General features: G+C 30.6%; 1 protein-coding gene across 1 annotated transcript; it reads left to right on the top strand.

Moving 5' to 3' along the window:
• The first annotated feature begins 18,199 nt into the window (after nucleotides 1-18,199).
• Nucleotides 18,200-20,500, top strand: LOC123230273 (WAT1-related protein At1g25270-like). The gene is made up of 7 exons (XM_044656417.1): nucleotides 18,200-18,393; nucleotides 18,798-18,860; nucleotides 19,089-19,205; nucleotides 19,301-19,556; nucleotides 19,652-19,810; nucleotides 19,923-20,074; nucleotides 20,164-20,500. The coding sequence occupies exons 1-7, from the start codon at nucleotides 18,200-18,202 to the stop codon at nucleotides 20,426-20,428; spliced, it is 1,206 nt and encodes a 401-aa protein (XP_044512352.1). The 3' UTR covers nucleotides 20,429-20,500.
• Nucleotides 20,501-25,734: the final 5,234 nt, after the last annotated feature.

The following is a 25,734-nucleotide window of genomic DNA, read 5'->3' as shown; positions in this document are numbered from 1 at the left end:
AATAGTCCTTTGGCCTCTTTTTTTAATTCAAAGATGTTTTAAAAGGTTTTGTGACAAGATGGGTAAGTAGTTAGATATATATTGTTATTATTAGGTTGAATGTCATCTTCCAACCAAAATAGGTTTTTCATTTATCCTCAAATTTTGTTAATGAATAATGGTAAGCTTGCATTGGTTCTGAAAAAGTGAAAATAATCTTTAATAAATGTTAAATTAAGGATTTCAAATACTATTTTGAAAATTTATATTTTATTATTAATCTTATTTTGTTAAAATTTTAGTAATATTATATTTCTAATGCTGATAAAACAGATAATATAAGGTATAATCTTAATTTTATTACAAATTTATCATTACTTATTAATTTTTAACATAAAAATACTCACATTTTTAAATAATATAACAAGTAATTTGTAAAACATTTTAGAATAATTATACCTAAGATATTTAAATAAAATAATATTTTAATATTTTTTATTATATCTAATCAAATATAATAATTATTTATATTTATTAATTTTTTTATCAAATATAATAATAATTTATACTCAATCTTTTAAGTAATTTATCTTTACAATAATTTTTCATTTTTATAATAAAAAATTATTAGAATCAAACCAACATTTGTTATCTCTCTAATATTTGATTAAATTGAATAATAGTTTGCATACTAAGATTTATATATTATATTTTTTTCATCCTTAATTTATTGTAATTTTAAGAATTAAAAATTCTTGGTGATGGAAAGGTTTATGATAATCTAACCAAATGAAATTCTAGTTATATCATATCTAAGATGAGATGATTTAACTCTAATTCATATCTATAATAATGAGATTTGCAACACATTTATATCAATACGATTCAATTAGATTATACTTCATGGTAAAATAATGGTCAAAATAAGAGTATAATTTGGCCAAAATCCCACCTGAAACACGTATATCTATTTTGTGGCATAACTGATATTATATTTACAGTATATGTTTTGTAAATGAATAAAAATATCTTTTAATTATTAAAATTAATAATTTAACAAAAATTTTATAAAATTGACACAAAAAATTGTGCAATTTGCTTTAGTCATGTGCACCTGAATCAATAGCACCATCACACAACATGACAGAAAATAAATATAATATATATATATATAACACATTTTATGTTATTAAAATAACAATAAAGCTATACATAACTTTGAATATAAATAAAAATATATCATTATATAATTTAATATTATTTTATTTTTTAATTATTATTTATTTAATCACATAATATTATATATTATTTGTTATATACATAATATTATTTTTAAAATAATATAAATTTAGTTTTTATATCATGTGGCCACCATTCGTTCGCTAAATTAGTTTGTAGAAAACAATTTTCAAACCTTAAGGGGGAAATGATAACTTTTTAAAACTTAATCCTAAGAAAAAATTATTAGTTTTTTGAACTAAGAAAAAAAATAATATAGATTTTTAAAATTTTAGAATTTAATTTTAAAATAATTATTTTACACTTGTATTCAATAAAAATTAATTTATAAATAAATATATAAATTTTTGAACTACTACAAAAATATTTTTCATATTGTGCTAAAATTTGGGTAAAAGTAATCCGTTGGCCTATTATATCTCCTATAATTATATTAGGGGAAATTAATTAAAATAAGCGAAAATTTATCCGTTTATACGTTTTTAGGCCAACATAAAAAAGTTTCACCAAATTAAGCAAACACTAATTTTTTAACCCTTTTTACCCTTATGTTGAAAAACCAAGTAAAAATATTTTTTCTGAGAATGTGCGTCGGTTTATGGTAGTTACGATGGTGGCTAGGGATTTTTATTATGTATATGGATGTCCATTAACATCGAAACTACATCATTTTGTACCATTCGAAATATTCAAAAACATCCATATACATAATTCGACATATTTAGGATTTCACTGTAAAATCCCTAGCTACCAATGTAACCACCATAAACCGACGCACATTCTCAGAAAAAATATTTTTTTCTATCCAATCAATAACATCCTAACATTAAACCACACCCACAATAGATTATTTATACCAGATTGATAAAGATTATTTCACCGGTGATTCTTATTCTGTATTTTTAGATTTTTGATTTTGGCCTTCTCTTTTCCGTTTTTGGCAAAAGTAACTTTCAAAGTGTTTCACTTTCGATTTTACTTGGTTTTTCAACATAAGGGTAAAAAGGGTAAAAAAATTAGTGTTTGCTTAGTTTGGTGAAACTTTTTTATGTTGATCTAAAAACATATAAACAGACAAATTTTTGCTTATTTTAATTAATTTTCCTTATATTAGTCAGTTTCTTATATATTAAGTCGGTCCACAAAGTTATATTGTTTTTGTAGTTTGTAATGTAAGGCGAGTAATACTACTTGGCAAACGCGTGCGAATCAATTGACAGCGACATGAGGCAAATAGAAGACCCATTTTTTCTACCCTACCTTACCCTTTTTGACATGTCATCCTTTGTTTTATAGTGGTTTTGCACACAGTTTAAATATATATATATATATATATATATATATATATGTTTTAATTGTTATGCATGGTGGATTTTTCCACCACATGATTTTAACTTTGGCCATTTTGTGAATGCATTAATGGCCTTGGAAAATTTGCTTTGAAAATGCTATATGCTTGTCAGGAAGGGCGGCCAAGATTTGTATAAATAGCCCCCCTCCTCACTTCATTTTATACACACAATTTTCTCTTCTCTTCTCTTTATCCAGTTCATATATATAAAGGCTCTCTCTCAATCCTTCCTCTCTTCAATTATTCTTCATATGCTTTACTACAATTCTCCCTTGCTTTCTTTTATTTCATATTTGTTAAATTAAATTTATAACACGTTATCAGCACTATCAGCTTAGGTATATTATATCTTTTCATTATGTCATTATGCTAAATGCAGATATCCCAGTTGTGATATCCCAATTATCTTTTAATTTTTGTTATGCTTCTATTTAATTTTTCATTATAATTGTACTCTATTTGCAACCCGAGTTTACAAAATTGTAAATCTAGACCTGAAGTCTTGAAACTCTTGAATCTGGACCTGAAGTCCTAAATATTATTTGTAACTTGAAGTTTACAAAATTATGAATTTAGACCCGAAGTCTGAAATATCATAAGTCTGGACCCAAAGTTCTGAATCCTATTTGTAACTTGAAGTTTACAAAATTATGAATCTGGACCTGCAATCCTGAATATCATGAATCTAGATCTGAAATTATGAATATCATTCGTAACCCAATGTTTACGAAATTATAAATTTGTGACATGAAGTCATAAATATTATTTGTAACCTGAAGCTTACAAAACCAAGAATCTGGATCAGAAGTCCTGATATTATTTAAATATTTATTTTTATTGTATTCTATTTATTTGAATATTTATTTATTTGCATCTTTAGTTATTTCAATATTTATTTATCTGAATTTTTATTTTTATTATGATATTTATATCCGATTTACAACCTGAAGCTTGTAAAATCGTGATAATATATATATGGCCTGAAGTCCTAAGTTTTATGATTTACAACTTGAAGTTTGTAAAATCATGAGAAAACATCTATATAGGCCGAAAGTCTCAAGTTTCATCAAAGTCTTTATTTTAGAATAATGATATCACCTTTGCAACTTGAAGTTTGCATAAAGTGTGAAAAATATGGACTTGAAGTCCAAAATATAATCAAAATACGTATTATAATATTCTGAATACTAATTACAAAACTAGAAGTTTTGTAGATATGGGATAATATATGGACCTAAACCTTCCAAAATTAATCCCAATATTTCTCCTACAAAATAAGCTATTTTGTAAATATGAGATAATATTTGAACCTGAAGTTTCAAAGATTAACTCATATATATTGTCTACAAAACCAAAAGTTTTGTAAATATGACAATAATTGAACCTGAAATTCCTAAAATTGGATGGATAATATTAAATGGGCTTTTTGCATGAGTCTCCACCTAGAATTTGTGAGTTTTGAAAAACTAACTAAATAAAATGTCCCAGAAGGACAAATACAAGGCTATTATCTTTTGGCATCATATCCCTGAAGGATTGCAAGCCGAAATATGAATATAATGATAAATCTATTAAATTTGTGGAGAAATTTGAAAGATAGATTTGAACATCAGATTCAATAATATTCCCAATGACCCTATATTTAGTATAACTCTGTAATATTCAAAATCTTTTCCTGAATGTGGAAGATAAAATATTCCCCACATTTTATTTTATACTCCTGTAGTAGCAATATCGTTCCCTGAAGTGAACGCAACTACCATAAGTAGTTATCATGAGTACGAGTAACTTACCTCATAAGTATTACATCGTTCCCTGAAGTGAACGCAACTAATAGATAATTATCATGGATGTGAGAAATAATAGAAATCTCAGTCATACCAACAGAAATGGACCAAGACTAAGACGAAGTAAATTATAATGCAGAGTAAACCACAAAATAATAAGTGCAGTTATAAATGTCATTGGTGGTGTACCTGTAGTACACACAAACATTGGGTGGATCTATATTAAACACCCATAAGAATTAAATTTTTATTAAGTTAGATCCTGTCGATCTAATGATTCTTGATGTTTCAAATCCTCTTTCAAAGAATAACAATATGGGTCACTTGAATAGTGACAAGGATGCCTAAGATTTTTATAAGTCCATCATATATATTTTGGAGTCATAAATATTATTTTGTCTTTCAGTATCATATTCTTTTCCTTTCGATATTTTGTGTATGTTATAACTAACGTAATTTTTAAATGAAAGGAAATGGACTCCAAAATTGAAGCGTTGACTTCAAAAGCTGATGTAGGAGATATGTATTTGATGGATAGTGCAACAACGTACACAATTCTTAAGGAAAAGAAATTTTTCTTAACTTTAGCGTTAATTGAAGCTAAAGTAAATACCATATCATGATCAATTGATCTGATAGAAGGCTCTGAAAGACCCACAATTATGTTAAACAATGGGACCAAATTAAGCATCAATGATGCATTATATTCAAGTAGATCCAGAAGAAATCTACTAAGTTTTAAAGATATAAGAAAAAATGGTTATCATCTTGAAAACATAAGTGAAAATGGTACAGAATTCATCTGTATAACTAGTAATGTCTCCGGAAGAAGGCTTATACTAGAAAAATTGTCTGCTTTATCATTTGGATTGTATTATACAATCATAAAGGCAATTGAAACCTACGCAGTATCGAACCAGAAGTTCATTGCTCCAAAAACATTTATGCTTTGACATGATCGTTTAAGCCACCCAGGATCTACAATGATGCGTAGGATTATTGAAAATTCACATGGACATACATTACAGAATCATAAAATTTTATTGTCCAGTGAACAATTCTGCACTGCCTGTTCTCAAGGCAAATTAGTAATAAGACCATTCCTCTTCAAAATTGGAGGTGAATCCCCATCATTCCTACAAAGGATTCAAGGGGATATCTATGGACCTATTCATCCACTAAGTGGGTTATTTTGTTATTTTATGGTCTTAATTTATGCATCTACACGATGGTCTCATGTTTGTTTATTGCCTACTTGAAATGTTGCATTTGCTAAACTGTTAGCACAAATTATCAAATTAAAAGCACATTTTACAGATTATTTGATCAAGTCAATACGGCTAGATAATGCTGGTGAATACACATCCAAAATATTTGACGATTATTACATTTCTATTGGGATTGAGGTTGAACATCCAGTCCCGTATGTCCACATACAGAATGGATTAGCGGAGTCTCTTATCAAACGACTCCAGGTAATTGCACTTACTTTATTATTAAAAAGTCTATTACCTACTTCTATGTGGGGACATGCTATATTACATGTTGCAGCGTTAATTCGCTTGCGACCTTCCTCTTATCATCAATATTCTCTCCTACAATTGGTCCTTGGTTACCAACCTAACATGTCTCATTTGAGAATATTTGGTTGTGTTGTATATGTCCCTATTACGTCTCCTTAACGCACAAAAATGGGACCCCAATGTTGTTTGGGAATATATGTTGGATATAATTCACCATCCATTATCAGGTACCTGGAACCATTAACAGGTGATCTTTTTACTGCACGATTTACAGATTATCACTTTGATAAAACAACTTTCTCGTCTTTAAGGGAAAAGAAAATGCCTCCTGAAGTTAGGCATGAACTTACTTGGTATGTATCTACCATGTCTCATTTAGATCCTCGCACATCCCAAAGTAAAACTGAAGTGCAAAGGATAGGGCGATTACAAATCATTGTCAATCAAATGTCTAATGCATTTGTTGATACGAAAAAAGTGATAAGATCATATGTTCTAGCTGCTAATGCATCAGCAAGAATCAATGTGACTGTTGAACAGTCTATTCGAATCGTGACTAATCAATCTATCTTACGTCAGAAGCGTGGTAGACCTGTTGGATCAAAGGACACTGTGCCTCGAAAAAGAAAGGCAAATAATCAAACAAATATTAATCATGATGATCCTAAGATAATTAAAAAATCCACACTCACCTATAATAGATATAATCACATTCAGATATTTAATCAGTTTAACAGTCTCTGAAGGACTGGATATACATCTAATGGATGTAGTTACAGCTTATTTGTATGAAAATTTAGATACTGAAATTTATATAAAACTCCCTGAATGATACAAATTGCCTGAAGCAAAAAATGTCAATTCAAGAGGCTTGTACTCAATTAAATTACAATGATCATTGTACGGATTAAAACAATCTGGACGTATGTGGTACAATCGCCTCAGTGAATATCTGAAAAAAGAATTTGAAATGAAGAATTTAGGGAAAACAAAATATTGTCTCGGCCTGTAGATCGAGCACAATTCAAATGGAATACTTATCCATCAATCAGCGTATATTGAAAAATTTTTAAAACATTTTAATATGGATAAGATTTATCCTTTGAGTACCCCAATGGTTGTTCAGTCTCTTGATCCAAAAAAGGATCCATTTCATCCTAAAGAAGAAGATGAAAAGATACTTGGTCTTGAAGTACCATATCTTAATGCCATTAGAGCTTTATTATATTTAGCCCACGCACGAGACCAGATATATCCCTCGCAGTTAATTTATTGGTCCGACTTAGCTTTGCACCAACCCGTCGCCACTGGAACGGAATCAAACATATACTCCGTTAACTATATGGAACTAGAGATTTGAGATTATTTTATTCTGTCAAATCCCCTAAAAATCCTAGTTTTGTTGGATATGCAGATGTTGGTTATCTTTCTGACTCCTATAAGGCCCGTTCACAAACGGGATATGTTTTTACTTATAATGATACAACTATATCATGACACTCCACCAAGCAGACATTGGTTGCAACTTCTTCAAATCATTCAAAAATTTTAGCTCTCCATGAAGCCTACCAAGAATGTATATGGTTACGGTCTATCATCTATCATATCCGGAATGTATGTAGTTTTCCTTCTACATCAGACACTTCTTCCATCTTATATGAAGACAATGTAGCATGTATAGCCCAAATTAGAGGTGGGTACATCAAATGAGACAAAACCAAACATATCTCACCGAAGTTCTTTTACACTCATGAGTTCCAGCAGAGTAAAAAAATTGATGTCAAGCAAATAAGATGTAGTGAGAATCTTGCAGATTTGTTCACTAAGACATTACCGACATCAACATTTGAGAAGTTAGTGTATAACATCGGTATAAGACAGCCCAACAAGCAACCAAGTTAATCCTACTACAAAGAGGGGGAGCGTTCATCAGGGGGAGCATTCATCAAGCAAAATTTTGAAGTTTATCAAATACTAGACAAAAAGGTGTATTGTACTCTTTTTTCCTTCACTAGGTTTTGTCCCACTGGGTTTTCCTAGTAAGGTTTTTAATGAGGCAGTTTAAGCACGTCCAACACCAACTTACAGGACATTTAATAATTATGTTCCTTTGCTTTGGTTTTTATCCCACTGGATTTTTCCTTAGCAAAGTTCATATAATTATCTGTAATTGATGGAAATCCAAGGGGGAATGTTATGCATGGTGGATTTTTCCACCACATGATTTTGACTTTGGCCATTTTATAATGTGAATGCATTAATGGCCTTGGAAAATTTGCTTTGAAAATGCTATGTGCTTGTCAGGAGGGGCGGCCAAGATTTGTATAAATAGCCCCCCTCCTCACTTCATTTTATACACATAATTTTCTCTTCTCTTCTCTTTATCCGGTTCATATATATAAAGGCTCTCTCTCAATCCTTCCTCTCTTCAATTATTCTTCATATGCTTTACTACAATTCTCCCTTGCTTTCTTTTATTTCATATTTGTTAAATTAAATTTATAACATTAATAACAAATTATTATTATTATTATTATAATCAGATCATGCACCACACCAATATCTTTACCATTAACACTGCTTTGGTTGGTAAACAAGCGAAATTTAATTTTAATCCTTTTATAGCTTGACAAATTCGATTTGAAGAACTACACCATTAATTTTAATTCAAATTACATAGTTTTCAAAAATCATGATCCTCAACAAGATTATATACCATAAACATATAAAGGTAAAACATTCCAACATTTATTTGAAAATAATCTACTATTAGATTAAGCAATTTGGGTAATCTATATCATTTCAATTTGATCAAATCTTATAAAAAAATTTCCACTCTAACATCACTTGTACAACATTCAAGCCAACCTTTTATACAATCTAAATGGACTCAAAATAGTCAAATTGTTTTTTTTTTTTTGAGCATTTTTAACATTTTAATTTTTTTTCTAAATTACCCAATCTACTATCAACAACATACACAAATTAACACTTTGCCTTGTTAGAAACCAAAAATATTTTATACTTCTTAAATATGCTAATTATTGGATCTGAGCCCACCCATGATGGGTCGACTCGACCCGATTTGATTAACTACCAAAGGGCAGTTATTAGCGATTATTGGCGGTTATTATTTGCAGTTGAACTTTATATAAAGTCCTAACTGCCTCCCAAAGCAGGGTGATGAAGTGTGGTGATGTGATGAGAGAATGCTATTTTTACAGAGAACTTTTCTCTCCTGCCAAAACTAATACACAGTAAATTAGTCTCCTAAATGGAAATCAGTACGTGGGCAAATGGCGTCGTGGAAACAGACTAACGTCAACACCTTGCGTAGAATTCGAAGACGCTTCATCGAAAACAAAAATAGGTACGTAAATTCGTATTTACATATTTCACAGATTATGATCCTAACATGTTTAATTGTTTCTAACATTGGTATCAGAGCCTAGGATACATATTTGTTATGTTTTCTGTGAATGGTATTGCGTGTATTATGCGAATTAGAATCTGAATATGGAAATTTGTTTAAAATTTTGTTTTTGGGGATGAATTTAATTCAACCAAAATTGCATGAAATTAGTGTTCGGAAACATGTTGGATGAATGCTAGGAATGATATTACATATTTTAAATTGAAAATCGACTCGAATTAATGTCGAAATCGATCGAAATAGACCCAAATTTGAGACCCAAGGTGTGTCTTTCTTGCTCGCTGTTTCAATGGATTCCGGCGCCATCGGCACCGAAACTTGGAACGATTGGACTTCGCATAGACTGGAATACAAAAGCCCTATGGTCTTGTCGTCGAAAAATCATCGAAAAATGGCCAATTAGTCGGACAACAAGATTAGGGTTCATCGGGTAATTTCAGATCAAAAACGGGTTGGGAAAACCAGATTACCCGAACTGGAGGTCAACGGGTTGGTCAAGACCCGAACTGGTCAACGGGTTAACCTATTTAGTCAAACGGGTCACCCAACCCGGATCCAAACCCATGGATAACCCGATCAACTGTTGACCGGTCAATGGTCAAATAGTTGACCAATCAACGGTCAACATTTGACCATGCGTGGTGACCCATTTCTGACGCGTGACAGCGTTTCTGAGTCATTCCTGACGCGTGAAGGCGCGTGTAGATACTTATATTGCGCGTGGAGGCGCGTGCGGTGTCTACTTGGCACGTGAAGGAGCTTATGAGCTTATTTCCACAAATAAACACCTACTTTCTAAGTGTATTGACACGTGAAACTTGTTTTCTAGTCCTTTGGAAGTTATGTAGTACTTGGATCGGTAAATGAGATGTGTTCCATGGGTCTTACGGCGTATAAGAATATGTAATATCTTATTCCGACTCTCAAAAACACATAATGGTGTTTTGGGATACATGTTTCTACTTCATGCAAGTTTATTGATTAGGGACCATCACGTTGCATGTAGAAACTAACAATATCCTATTGAATTCTCTTATTTGAGAAAGAGAAAATATCCATGCGTGAAATATGATCCCTGTAATCAATGATCTTATTCGGGACAAGAATTTGAAACCTTTTAGGACTGAGTGGATTCATTACAGCTTGCTATAGAGCGACGCTTAGTAATGTACAATAGAATATTCATTATTTTATCGTTATTCCCAAAACTAACGTAATGCGAGGTATTTAACCTAACGCAAATGTAATAGAGACTTTATCATGGATAAAGTGACTCAAAGATCGATACGGGTTGATGAAATGGTCCTAGTCAAAATAGATGATGCATTCATTGTATCATATATATTTGTTAAGTGTGGGAATTCTGAGATTGGTAGAATTTAATGAAATTCTCATCGAGAATTAATATTGGCGCAATTAGATTAAAGTTTAAAATATCAAGCATTTGTGTCATGGGAGATGATTGGGAACATAGTGAGCTTTCGATTTTGTGTCTTATGTGAGATATTTTAAAATTTTAATACATAATTATGACAATTGATATGTATTTGATTACATTGATAGCTTTGTGTCAGATAGATGTCTCTGTGATCTAGTTAACTATAACATCTTAGAAAATGATGACTGATTTGAATGAGAATGATACTGAATAGAGAGAATTAAACCATGTGGCATTTGAAATGCACAATATCCTAGGTGAGCAAAAGGCTTTAGAGGTTGTAAATCAGGTTAAGATTTAGTTGTGGCTGACTAAGGGATAGAAACCTAATTAGTGTCTTACACAAACGTGATGTGGATGCACACCACGCATGTAAGAAGTAAGATCCACTTCGTGTGATATCTTGATTAGTTTCATGATTATTGATCTGGTATATAAGTACCATGAAAGTTCAATTACATATGTCGTAAGTCTGGTTTTAGTTGAAAAGTTTGGAGGAACTGTGGTCCCCAACTAAAGACAGTTGATTTTTGAATTTGATTGAATGTCAAATCTAATTATGAAACTAAAGTCAGCTACGCGTAACCTGATATTTGCACATGAGGTTCATTTAGAAAAACGATTTCTTCTCGATAGTGGGAGTGTATAAAGGTACATATGACCCACAATGAGTAAAGAAGGACTTTTGTTAATTATTCTAGCCATATAAAATTGGAGGACAAGCACCCTTAAGGTAGCTGAATTTAATACTCATGCATACGTTACAGAATCAACTTTTAAAAGTGAGTGGCTCAAGTCCTAATATAGGAAGAAGATCGTTTAATGCTCAAAGAATAAGAACAAGGAATTGAAATGAGAAGAGTGGCAAAAGTACTAGAAGAAGAGATGAAAACAAGATGAGTAGTTGTAATAAAAGCAACAAGAATTATATCGCCTGTGAATGAACAGAGATGAAAATGATAATCTTGTTTAAAATCAAGTGATGAAACTTTGATTTTCTAGTACTATGATATTAACTAAGTATTATCCTACGTGGATTATGGACTCTGAAGCCACCGACCAAGTAGTTCATGATAGATGATTTTTAGTAGATTTTTATCGAATTCTGAATAAAATGAATTGGATATATGTAGGCAACAACACAAAGGTTGTAGTAAGAGGAATAGACACAAACAAATAAGTTTTGCAGTTGATCGAATCCTATACCTACATGAAATCCAATATACTCCAAATATTCAGCAAATCTTGGTCAAAGTACTTGTTCTTCTTAAACTAGGATATAATTTGAATTTCTCTGGGTGTTTTATTGAAATACGATTGATTTCTGCATATTTGGTTTGTTGGTTGAATGGTTATATGGTGTTTGTCACTTTACACTTTTGATAATGTTAAGTTTTTCATTATTTGCTTCTCCTATGTGTATGCATATGAATGCAAATATGTGACATGTTACATTAGGGCATGTTGGCTAAGATGGGATGAATAAATTGGCTTATGAAAGTTTATTAGGAACTTTCACATAAATAGAATTGTCCGTATGTAAGCATTGCCTAGTTAGAAAAACTTCTAGAAGAACTTCTAGAAAACCATTTGACAAAACTATATGAGTTTGACTTCCTTTGCAATCTATATACTTAGGTATATATATATATATTTTCCTATGAATGTAAAGTTTGAGAATGTATCTTATTTTTCATTACTAATGATGATAACAATACTTGATTTGGTCTTGTCTACTTGATCTCTCATAAGTCAGAAGCAATAAACTGCTTTAGACACTATATATAATTGAGGTTGAGAATCAATTAGACAAAAATAGATAAGAGTTTTATGAACTCACCGAGATCTTGAGCATTTGCTCCAACAATTCAAGGAACTGAGTAATGAAATAAATAGTATGGTAAATAGTAATTCCAAAACTTCGCAACAACCAGTGTAGTGAAGAAGAGTAATTGAACTCTATTGAAAATGGTTAAGTCAATGAAAGCGTAAGCAAAACGTCAAGTCACTTTGTGATGATATGATATTTATTGTTGCGTGAGAACTTAACCGATTGCCTACTAATCCAGTTGCTTCCACTCCCTATGAGTTATGGTCAGAGAGAAAATCTGAGATAATTGATTGCAACCTCAGTGGTTAGCAATATCAATCCATAATTTTTCCCATAAGTTAGAGTAATTGGGACTAAGAAGAAATGAATGTATTTTTATCAGATATGTTGAGCACTCCAAAGGGTATGTGTTCATAAGGGAGGATTTTGTTGGAAGATTAATTGAACTTGTATTAGAGATACTACATTCATAGAGGATATTTTTCTTAATAGGGATGATGTTGATAATAGGTTTCATCTGAATGAGATGAGAAAAGAATGAGGATGGGTATCTCTTAACGACCATTAGTTGAGTCCTAAGATATAAGACCTATACTTGTTCTAGTTAGTGGGAGCAAATGCAATTGAGCTCCAGCCTATTTCGGATAGTGGGAGTAATGATCTTTAATTGTTTGCTTCATTCATCTCACCCTAGTGGAAGCATTGAGATTAAGTTTTAATCTATTTCGGATAGTGAGAGCATTAATTCTCAATTGCATTGGAGTGGACGTCCAAAAGTATTCAAGTGACGTTTTTAAAGTGAAAACAAAGTTTTCATAACCACTCCCTAAGATGATAAAGAACCTGAAATAAATGTCTCATCCTTTGATAAAAAATTTTGAAATGCATTGGAAGAAGAGATAGAATACTAAGAAAACAAACCAATTCTAGGTTTTGGGTGACTTATCGCCAGATCGAAAATTCATTGGGAATGAATGAGTTTCCTGAAAGTCGTAAGGCGGATGACTCAATAAATATATATAATTTCGCTTAATAGCAAAAAATTATACCCAATGAGAAGGTATAGATTGTGTAGAAGGATATTTTCGTCATTTATAATATTTACTTCAATGTATTTGGTTCCAGCTATGATAACACATTTAAATTTAGAATTACACCAGATAAATGTCAAGACAATTTTCCTTAGTGGAAAACTTGACAAAGAAATCTGTAAGAAATAAGATATAGATCTTATTGTTATAGGTCTGAAGCGCAGAGTGTGCAAGCTTCAAAGACATTGAATGACCTAAAACTGTCATCTAGATACTGGTACTTGAACTTTGAAATGATTAATCAAGACCATCATGTCTATATGATAAAGTCTGATGACAAATTTGTAATTCTATCAATGTGTATGATAATGCATAAATAGCTAGAATTGATTTGAGGTAAGTGATAATCATCGAAGGATGGTTGTCCATATTTTTGACTTGCAGAATGTGGGAAAACAGAATACGTATTATGAATTTACATAAGAATTGTTCAAAGAAACTTTTGACTCTGTCATAAGAGCGTAATGTTCAAAAGGTTCTAGAACAATCCAATATGGTATATTGTGAACCCATTGATATTCCTGTATCAAATGACGAATTATTAAGCTAAAAGAGATATGTCCCAAAAACTTAAGATAGAAGCAGAGAAATGTCAAAGGTTACCTATTCAGATGCCATCAAATGTATTATGTATGCTATGATACGTACATGCCCAGATATTTATTTTGATTCGGCTGGTTAGTCGATATAAGTAAATGTTGAAAAGAGCACTGAAAGGCTGTATGTAGAATTTTTAATATTTTTAAGGCTCTGTGGATGATTGATTATGTGAGTAAGGATCGAACTTGCGTTTGATTGGCCATTGAGATGCCAGTTGGGGAAGTGTTTTTAACCCAACGCAAATTAGATAACGGTTAAGTTTTCTTACTTCAAAAGGACCCATATCTTGGAGCGATAAGAAACAGAGATGCGTAGCCGTATCCACATCGGAAGCCTAGTATATAGTCTGTTCAGTTAATGTGCAAGAAACTGTTTGGTTAAGAAGATTCTTTGTGAATCTGAGTAAACAGGACAATATTGTCAAAGCAATGGTTGCCTGTTGAAATGAAAGATCTTGATTTTTTATAAGATAACCAAACGTATCGACACTAGATACAACGTAATAAGAGACTTAATTTCCAAAAGGGAAATGAACGTACAATATAATTCTACGCATTGTATAGTCACTGATCCTTTGACTGAGATTCTTCCAAGAAAAGTATATCTTGCACATGTTAAATTTCTTAGATTGCGTAGGCAATGATTGACGAGTGTTGAACTTATATATTGTACTGATGACACAACGTCGAAAACCATGAATTTAAGTTAATTTTATGTTTTGAACTTATGTCCCAAAATTCTTGGGTTTTCACTGCATACACATCGTTTTTAGCTCAACAAGATTGTAATGTCACACAAGTTAGAATATGTAATACTCACACAAGCAATCGCCTTTGGCGCTAAGAGAGCGAGCAAAGATGAGACATTATTCTTGAGAATTGTGATGCTGAGAGAGCATACCAATGGGAGACAAATTTCTCGAGAAAAGATTTATTGAAATAAAAATGTCGCTTTGATGATTGATCAAGATGAGGTCATGAATAGATATATTGAAAATGACCGATTTGGATTCCCCACGTCCAAATAACTTGTGAATGCCAGATGTGAGTTCTTAATATAAAGAAATACCTGCAAATGTGAAAATGATTAAAAACTCAGGTTAGGCGCTCGGGGTAGCGACTGAACTAAGATCTGTATAGTGTTGTAAATGACATTTGAGAAAATACACACTGTAGCATATGATTCATACCATGTGTGCATAAGTAAGACGACTAGTTAAAGTAGTGGAAGAATGAATCCCTGCTCCTTCACTGTGTGAGACTTTATGAGGATTAACTCATGTTGGTACCTTTTGACTCTTTACTGTTGTTTGATATTTACTCTTAGTGTTGCTATCTTAGCTTGGAACCTATGACCACGTATGATTCGGTCTATGGAACATGACTAGAAAAGTAGCTAAGTTTAAATTGAGAATTTCGAGTAGAAGAGGAAGACTTATATATATTACGTGTGTCCATTGGCTAGCCGATCATGTCACTCATATGGAGATTGGACTTGATCATGGATACATAGGAAAATAACACAATGAAAAATGAGGGATTAAAGGGAGCTATCGAGTAAGTCTGGGGTGCTGCGAGCCTAACACTTTATTTTTGTTTTATTCGAGTTGAAGCGACTATGTTATTCCTAACAGATGCATAGTATTTAGCTCCCAAGTGCAAGTTGCTCGCGAGGTCACACGACACATTTGCAAGTATGAAACGTACTGCTATATGAGATTTCTTTGGCTAAGCATTTGGTTCGGGTCTTCCATCATGTGTGAGTGGGAGATATTGGATCCGGGCCCACCCATGACGGGTCGACCCGACCCGATTTCATTAACTGTCAAAGGGCAGTTACTAGCGGTTCTTGGCAGTTATTATTGGCAGTTGGACTTTTATATAAACTCCTAATTGCCTCTCAAAGCAGGGTGATGAAGTGTGGTGATGTGATGAGAGAATGCCATCTTTACAGAGAACTCTTCTCTCCTGCCAAAACTAATGCATAGTAAATTAGTCTCTCAAATGGAAATCAGTACGTGGGCAAATGACGTCGTGGAAACAGACTAACGTCAACACCTCGCGTAGAATTCGAAGACGCTTCATTGAAAACAAAAACGGGTACACAAATTCGTATTTACAGATTTCACAGATTATGATCCTGGCATATTTAATTGTTTCTAACACTAATAATCTTAATAAACAAATTGAAAATAAAATAAAATATTTAAATAAAAATAAAAAATAACCCACATAAGTATAACTTCATGAAGATAATACTATATGCAACATGTAAGAATAAACTATTGTTTACACTTGTCTTTTCATATATCTTCAATCCACCCCTAATTAATTTTACTAAAATAATATTTGTAAGTCAAATGAGAGTAATTTGAGTTTCTTTCACATTAATTTAAATATGACCTAATTTAATTTTGAATAATATTAAATTAATTCAAACTAAATTATGTCATAATGAAACATGGACATTAACCTAATTTTTTTCATATAATTAATAAATAGAGAATAAACAAAATTATGACTGATCTGAAAAACGGATGAAAATATTTCGGAGTTGAATTTGGAAAGTAGGCATGCCTGGATGACGTGCCAGGTATTACACATAGGCAGTGACGAAGGCAAAAGTCAGCAGCCAGCCGACTTACCTTTTTTTTCAAGTCTTTGTAGAGTGTATTCAATAAAAGGGGGGCTACCCATTAAAGTATAAACGCAGAGACGCCTCTTCCACTTGCACTTGGCGCTTGCAAATAGACCTGCAAAATTTGAGGTGATTCATTAATTTGATATAATATGTTATAAAAGAAATTATATTAAGATTATGTTTTTTTACACTATAAATAATTCGGATCAACTTAGGATTGGCTTTCAAAAAATTGAGTCGATTCAGATTGATATAAAATCAATTTGAATTGATTTAAACTACTCAAAAATTTTATATAAAATATTACATATCGCCATGACAATAAAAAATTTTTAATATCTTTTATTTTTTAATTTTACAAGAAGAGTTTCGATCCGTAAAACTTTTATTCTCTAATATGAATTAATAAAGAAATTTCCACTGCATTACTAAACACCAAATCTATATTACTAAAAAACATCATTATAATTTTATAACTTTTTTTAGTAGATTTGTAAAAAACTATTTTTAATTTATTTGAGTTTTTTTTTCATTTGTGTGTTATAAGTATTACTAATTTTAACTTATTATATTTGGTATATTATATTCATATATTTGTTACTGATTTTAATATTTAGAACAATTACATTTATCATATAAATTAAAAATTATATTTCTTAAATATTTGACAAATAGTTATTAATTTCATTCGTCATTCACTGCATTATTTTTAAGTTAAAGTTGTAGACTTATTTAGATTATTGACTATGATATTATATTTTTTTTATCCTTACAATGAATATATAAAGACAACGAACAAAATTAGTATTAACTTGAAATATCTTTTTGTGTATTATTTTGTAATAAATTATGTTATTTTTTAACATTTGATAAACTGTGTTTTTTCATAATAAATTATATTGTTATATTTTGTGTTTTAAAATAACTTTACTTATTATATAATTTGGATTGATTCAAATCTAGAGTTGAAAAGTTTTGGCATAATTTTATTTTGGATCGAGTTACGGCTTAAAATCTTCAATACAAAACATAAACTGACATGGTATAAACGCAATTTTATTGCACCAATTGTCAGGTCTACTCCCACATCAACATGTGCGCCTTGCTGCCTCCCTCACTCTTTGGGGCTGCGTATGAGGTGACGTAATTCACAAAAGTGTAACCCTACCTTTCACTATAAAACTAACTCAGACTCAGTGCCCTTGCATTCATCAATTATTCTCACCATCCTTTCGATTTTATCATACACCATAAAAGCAAAACCAGAAGAGAAAGACATTTAGATTTATGGGTCAGATTTATGATTTCATTCATGGTTTAAAGCCAGCAATGATGATGGTGGTTGTTCAGGCGGCCTTTGCCGGTGTAAATGTGCTCTACAAATTGGCAGCCAATCAAGGAATTAGTTTGAGTGTAATTGTTGCTTATCGATTAATTTTCGCTGCGGCTTTCATGATCCCTCTTGCTTTCTTTGTTGAAATGTTTGTCTCTTTTCCTTATTAGATATCCTCTCTTTCAGTTCTTTCTTTTTTCAGATATAAAAAATTTCAATTAAAATTCTTTTATATTCTCTAAACATTCTTGGTCTTTCATTGTTGCTGTGGTTTTTCTGGTCAGTGTTATCATCGTAATGGTATCTTCTAGCGCTCTTGCAAGTTCTAATTTTTGTTTGAAACTTCCAAGAGACAACGAAGCGTCTCTCTATTTCTGTTTGGAACTTTCAATAACAATATCATTGAAGCCACGAGAAGAGAACTCACCAGACAACTTGCTTTAAATATTTTTAAAGGAAAAAAAAACCATTTTAAAATGAAAAAGTTAAGATTTTATATGATAATTTGAAATGTAATACGCTTGTTTTAATTATTATTTTTTAATTTTTCAGGAAAAGCAGACCGAAATTGAATTGGAAGATACTATTTCAAGCATTTCTATGTGGGCTATTCGGGTAAGTGAATAAATGCATGCATTATTGCATATTTCCAAATATATATATATATATTTTAAAAATTTCTATATTAAACACACGTCAAAAACAGTAAATAATATCTGTAACTTAGCTGTTTATAAAATAATATTGTATATTTATAAAATTATAAAATTAAGTAAAAAAATTTTAATTTAATAAGATTAAAAGATAGTTATTATTAACTCTTTATATTACTTTGAATTGCAGGGGATCATTATCTCAAAATTTATACTTGGAGAGCATGGCCCTAACATCTGCAACTTTTGTTTCAGCTATGTTTAATCTCATTCCAGCAATCACCTTCCTTTTGGCCGTTTCTTTTAGGTTAAAATTATAATAATTATTTATTTATTTATTTATTTTGTACGTAAACGAATTGATATTGATATTGATATTGATATTGACATTGATGATTACAGATTAGAGAGACTGAGAATACAAACAAAGGCCGGGACGGCAAAAGTGTTGGGAACATTGTTAGGAATAGGTGGAGCAATGCTCCTCACATTTTACAAAGGAAAAGAGATTAATATTTTCTCAACAAATGTGAACATTCTACATCATGATGGTAATTCACATCTCACATCTCTGCACGCAGAACCTCATAAGCGTCTCATTGGCTTCCTGTTGGCAATTGCCGGTTGTCTTTCCTATGCCTTGTGGTTGATTATTCAGGTTATTAATCATGCTCTAATCAAATTGTTCTCTTAACAACACTGTTAATTACAAGCATGAATGTTTTACAGAAGATACTTATTTAAATTTTGCAGACTAAGATGAGTGAAGAATACCCATGTCAATATTCAAGCACGGCATTAATGTGTGTGATGGGAGCAATCCAAGCTATTGTTTTTGCCCTATGCAGAGAAAAAGATTGGAGCCAGTGGAACTTGGGTTGGGATATTAAGTTGCTGACCGTAACATACTCAGTAAGTTTTCATTAATAAAACAACTTTAATTGCATTCACTCTATTTTTAGTCATAATCAAGTTACTATGAATGTAACAATTTATTTATATTAATTGGTAATTTGTGTGACAGGGAATGGTGGCTTCTGGTTTAATGGTGACTCTGCTATCGTGGTGTGTGCGAATGAGGGGGCCTCTATATACGTCTATTTTTAATCCTCTAATGCTTGTGTTCGTAGCTTTTATTGGTTCTTTAATACTCGATGAGAAGCTACACTTGGGCAGGTAAAAATCAAATTTATTTTATTTTCTAAGATGTAAGACCCCTTTAAAAATATATGGTAAAATTTAAGAAATTTTGCTTGTTGTTTCAGCATACTTGGTGCGACGTTGATTGTGTGTGGACTTTACTCGGTGTTATGGGGTAAAGGAAAGGAGATGAAGAAAGCAACTCAATTAGTACCATTTAAAGACTTTGGAGAATCTGAATCAGTTGAGGTTGAGGTTGTTATAAGCTCAAACAATGACCAAACTTGTGATAATACTAACCACAACATCATTAGTAATATGGGTGATGAAGATATCTCATCTAAGGAAAATGAAGGAAAAGAAGAAAATGTCATAGTTAAGATAAAGTAAAGCAAAGAAAAAGAAGAAAATGATTTGGAAGATAAATGTATTTGATAGAATGTAATGAAGAAAGCAACACCATCCAGGAATGTAATGAATTAATGTATATCAATCGAACTGTCCTACACAATAATTCCAATTACCAAGCTGTTTTTCGTTGAAAAGACGAACTCTTGTCAAAGTTCTATCACTTAAAAACGTAAGATTCTGCCGATCCTGGGGTTTGAAATATGAGAAAAGGAGGGTCTATTGACGTCAAAATTGCATAATGGTAGAAGACCTCTTGCATGAACTTATTAGTGGTGCCACCACGTTAATGCAGTAAATGTATATTAACTTTTTAAATATGTGTCAGCTTAAATTTAGTTCAATTTAAAAGTCAAATTAATTTACTTTAAATTCAATAATTTACAAAGAGAAAATAAGAAAATACGAGTATAATCGAGCATTGTTAAAACAAAATTTCACTAATATAAAGTTTGTATGTCAATCTAAAATTACCTCATTTTGCTCATTTGTTTTTATTTTTTTCCCACTAATAACAACGCAACTTGAACATTCATAAGGCATTTCATAAGGTATTGCAAAATTTTTGTTTTTCCATACAACTAGCTTCTACACAAAGTTGGCCTCGTAATAGTCAATGTCATTGCTATGCACAATTAGAGGCTGTAATTTTCTCATAATAATAAAATTATGCATACCTATTTTAAATACACAAAAATATATATATTTAATATATATAATCAAATAATTAAATAATTTTAAATTAAATATAAAATAATATTGAATCACATAATAATATATTATATATAATAATTATTTATATATATAATATGTTATTATATAATTATTTATATTGAGTAATCTTATAAATAATCTATCTTCCAATTAATCTTTTCATTTTGATAATAAAACATTATCCAAATCAAATGTCTAAAAGTTTGCGTCCTAATAGTTTTTTATATTTTTTATTTCCAAAAGATCTTAAGGCTATTTCTACGCAAAATTAGGCTTCATTAGAGAGCTTCATATCTTTTGGAAAGCCCCTTGGCTATTGCTTTGCAGTATGAGGAGCCAGAAAGACCTTTTTGTTTTGCTTTCAAATATTTTGGGGGCAATGTTACGCTGAGATGAGAACACGTTGTACCTATAGGCTTTTACAACACTTAGATGAGACAAGCTATAAATAAAACCTTTCAAATTATCAGCTTAGATTAATCATGTAACGTCTTTTATTTATATTAGGCCGAAACAACAACATCTCCCACCCAAGGTTTGTGAAACTAATAAATTTTCATCCAAATACCTAATTATCCACCTATCATCCATTTCTATTAGTACCTTTCTTTTAGTTTTTAAAGTAAATTATTGATTTACCATTTTCTAATATAATGAAAAAGAAAAACACATCCATAAATTGATATATATTTAAAATACATATTTGAATGTACAAAATTACCCTCTATATAAAAAATAAAATTTAATCAACATAATTAAGGTTAATTTGATCAAATTAATTTACCAATTTACTTTATTATTTTTACGTTTCATTAAATTCATTTAAAAATCATTCATTAATTCAATAATCTAATAAGATATTTGAAGCAATATTGGTTCTTAAACATTTAATATCAGTATTTTAAAAATCGAATTAATCCAGTTGATTTAATCGATTCAACTAAATCTAACCGCTTTAACTAGAAAGTGATCTATAATCCAATCCGGTTCTCATGCAATTTTTGATCAATTAAAAAATTGATCAAGCTCAATCAAAACCGGTTATATGAGTAATATAGAAACTTTAGTTTATGATAATTTTTTTACATACAAAAGGGATTGTGTCAATAAAATTTGGAGTAAAGAAATCAAATGTGTTTTATATGAATTATTTGGACTCTTATGTTGTGCATTGTATTATCAATATAAATAAATAGATTTAAAGTTGTATTGGTCCATTATAGTGGTAAATTTAGTAATGTTTGATAAATGATCATATTCATATTAATTAAATGAATAATTGTATATTATTATGAAATGTTAATTCAACCCTTCATGATTATTTATTTAATTATAGTGATTTAAATTAAATTGGTCAATTAACCTATGAATAAATGAGATAATCAGTTTGATTATTGTTCTGGTTTTAAAAATAATTTTTAATATTAATATTGTGAATTCCAAAATATTGATTATTTTATTTGAAAATATTTTATTGTTATGTGTTAAATGGCAATCTCACTTCCCACGTGTCATTGTTACATTTACTCACATCCTTTAGAAAATCTACATGGTTAATTTGTGACAATTAATCTTTAACTATTAATTTAATATTAAATAATGTGTTACATTAAATACATTTAATTTTTATATTTTGAAATAACATGTTGATTTTTTGTTTTATACCTCCCTACCTATCATGTGTCAATGCAAACGGTCTTTTTTAGAAAACATTTATTTATAATCCCACACAATTTAAAAAATAGTGCTTTTTTAATTGTAAATAATTTTAAAATTGGATTATTGAATACTAAATGCAATGACTATTATGTCCCTACCTCTAACGAATTTCATTATCGAAAACACTTTATAAATAGATATTTATAGTTTTTAAACTCAATGAATGAAAGTTTGTCATTTTAACAAACTTTAGGTGGAAATAGCTTTTGGGCCTTCATATTAGTGTTTTCCTTTAAAAAATAGTCGGCAGCATGAGATACTTCCAGAAAGTGGTTTAATACTTTTTCGTTTTTATTGGTTGATGCAATCTTTTATTATCAAAATTGAAAAATTATCATAATTATAGATTAATTTGAAGATTAATCAATATAAAATAATAATATATTTAGATAAATTAACGTGTATAAATAATTATTATGTTTGATTTATAATATTAAAAAATACTAAGATATTATTTTATTTAAATTCTCTTAAATATATTAAACTAAATTAAAGGTGTGAGACAAGGAGAAACTATAACAAATTAAAGATAAGGGACTGTATAATGAATGGTTTGGAGAAACTACAATAAATTAAAAGCTAGGGGTTGGATAAAAAAAATCACCCACCATCAATTGAAAACTACAGGAAAATCACTCATCCTCATTCGAAAATTATATAAAACTACTTTCCATCAATTGAAAACTACTACAAGACAACCACCTAGACACAAACAATGACATAAAAGCAACATTGGGGTGGGTGGGGTGTGTGTGGTGGTGGCGGGCATGATCAATCTAGAAGCAAACAATGACAAAACATCGAGCTCTACATTGACTTCTCCACATGATGACGAAATCCAATTGCCTTTACCTTCTTAGCATAGTGGTGTGGTTGGCAAGTGATGGTTGGTTGTGGTCAGTGGTAATGTAGGTAATATAATTTAAATTAAGGGTGGTGTTTTGTCCTTATACGTGTTTGAGTAAGGGTAAAATAGTCACAATGAGGTTTAAGGTTACACTTTATCATGATAGATCTTAATGCTAAGGATAAAGGTTGATTATCCTAAATCCTTCATAAAAAAACACTTGGATAAACACGTATTTATCATTTATAAGTTTAGTATGTCATTTTCAATAAGTAATATATCATTTACATATAACACCATAAATGTCACCACGCTCCTGCTAACTTTGTTATGCACATAAGCCTAATCTTCATTTTTTATGAAACTAAATTCTCTTATGGATTCGTCAAAACTAATATTCCAACTTTTGAAATTTACTTGAATCCATAAATAGATTTTTGTAACTTACACACCTTATCAGCTTGCCCTTCAAGATCAAAACCATTAAGCTACATCTTGAACACATCATTTATGAGATTTTTATATAGGAAAGTGATCTTAACATTTATCTATCAAATCTCATAGTTATGACATATAGAAATTGCAAGTAAAATTCATATGAACTTTAGCATTGCTACTAGTGAAAAGGTTTTATCATAATCTATGTCATAATTTTTGTTTTAAACCTTTTTTTACTATTCATGCCTTATAGATATGCATGTTGCCTTTCATGTTAATCTTCTTTTTTAAGACCCATATACAACCTATGGTTTTTACCTACTTGGGTGGATCCATTAGAGTTTATACTTCATCATGGTACATGGAATCCATCTTATATTGCATGACTTCTAGCCCTTTGGTAGAATAAGGATCTTGTATAGCATTTTCGTAAAATGTAGGTTTGTCATTGTGAATGACCAGTACATCATAGAATGTACATTTGATCTTTGTACTTATCCCATACAATCCATAATTATCTAGATTTCAAAATGTGATACAATTTGTGGATAATTATCAATGTGGGATAAGACACGACCATGCATTAACCATGCACAGTATCCTTATCCACTTGGATAAAGTCAAATATCCATAATTCTATAGACATCCAAACACCTGAGGAATATTATCCTTTGGTCCTCAAAATATAATAACTTACATTTTGGGTCTAAACACTTCTCAAGACTTAAAATCAATAATCCAAATACTGATCCTAATTCATCTCAAATAATCTAATATTTGTAAAGTTCAATTAACTCCTTTTGTGTGTGGCCCACAAGCTTTTTGTTAAGTCAATTGTGCAAAGATTCATATCGAACCAACAATTCAATAATCATTCGTACACAAACCAAGACTGGTCTTAGACAAGGCATATTGGTCATCCAACTAACAAAATGTTAACAATTGACTTTTAACTTATTAATCATATGGCTTTGTAATTTGACCCCTTTGTCATACGACATTTGTTCAAAGGCAAGACATGGATTTAGTGTCTACCTCAATGGGCCTTTAATATGCATGGATTGATGTTTGTATCAATAACCAAACGGTATTAGGCTCAATTACAACTTAATCTTACAATGGCCATAAATTTAATTGGTTATTGATGTCTATGAGTAGGCTTATCAAATATATCATCTCCCATGCCTGAGCATGATGTTGGGTTTTCAAGGCGTTGCTAACCGATAGTGCAGCAGAATTAAAAATTTTAAAACTCACAGAAACTTGAAAGCCCTAACTAGGATACCTGTTTTAGACATATAACCATGAACATACAAAACTCGTATAGGGTGTTTTATTTTTTATGCCTACATTAGTGGTTTTTCTAAAACTTCATGTGGCCTGAGAACGAACGTTAACCAACCCTTAAGAAGCGACACCATGGCATCCACACAAAGTACAAACATATAAGAGGTAATCTAGGAAGAAATCTATTAGGGCTTTTTTGTTGGATTTTACGTTCATAGGAAGAGAAGAGAAAACAGAAAACTTATGGTTAGGGTTTTCTGCTATGTATGTGTGATATTACTTG

The sequence above is a fragment of the Mangifera indica genome, chromosome 12 (genome assembly GCF_011075055.1).
Source record: "Mangifera indica cultivar Alphonso chromosome 12, CATAS_Mindica_2.1, whole genome shotgun sequence".
NCBI classification, from domain to species: domain Eukaryota; kingdom Viridiplantae; phylum Streptophyta; class Magnoliopsida; order Sapindales; family Anacardiaceae; genus Mangifera; species Mangifera indica.
This window is presented reverse-complemented; position numbering and strand designations above follow the sequence as displayed.

Coding starts and splice junctions, on each gene's coding strand:
- LOC123230273 (XM_044656417.1), top strand. CDS start 18,200: ATGGGTCAGATTTATGATTTCATTCATGGTTTAAAGCCAGCAATGATG. Junction 19,557..19,651: donor CCTTGTGGTTGATTATTCAG/GTTATTAATCAT, acceptor TAAATTTTGCAG/ACTAAGATGAGTGAAGAATA. Junction 19,811..19,922: donor TGCTGACCGTAACATACTCA/GTAAGTTTTCAT, acceptor TTTGTGTGACAG/GGAATGGTGGCTTCTGGTTT.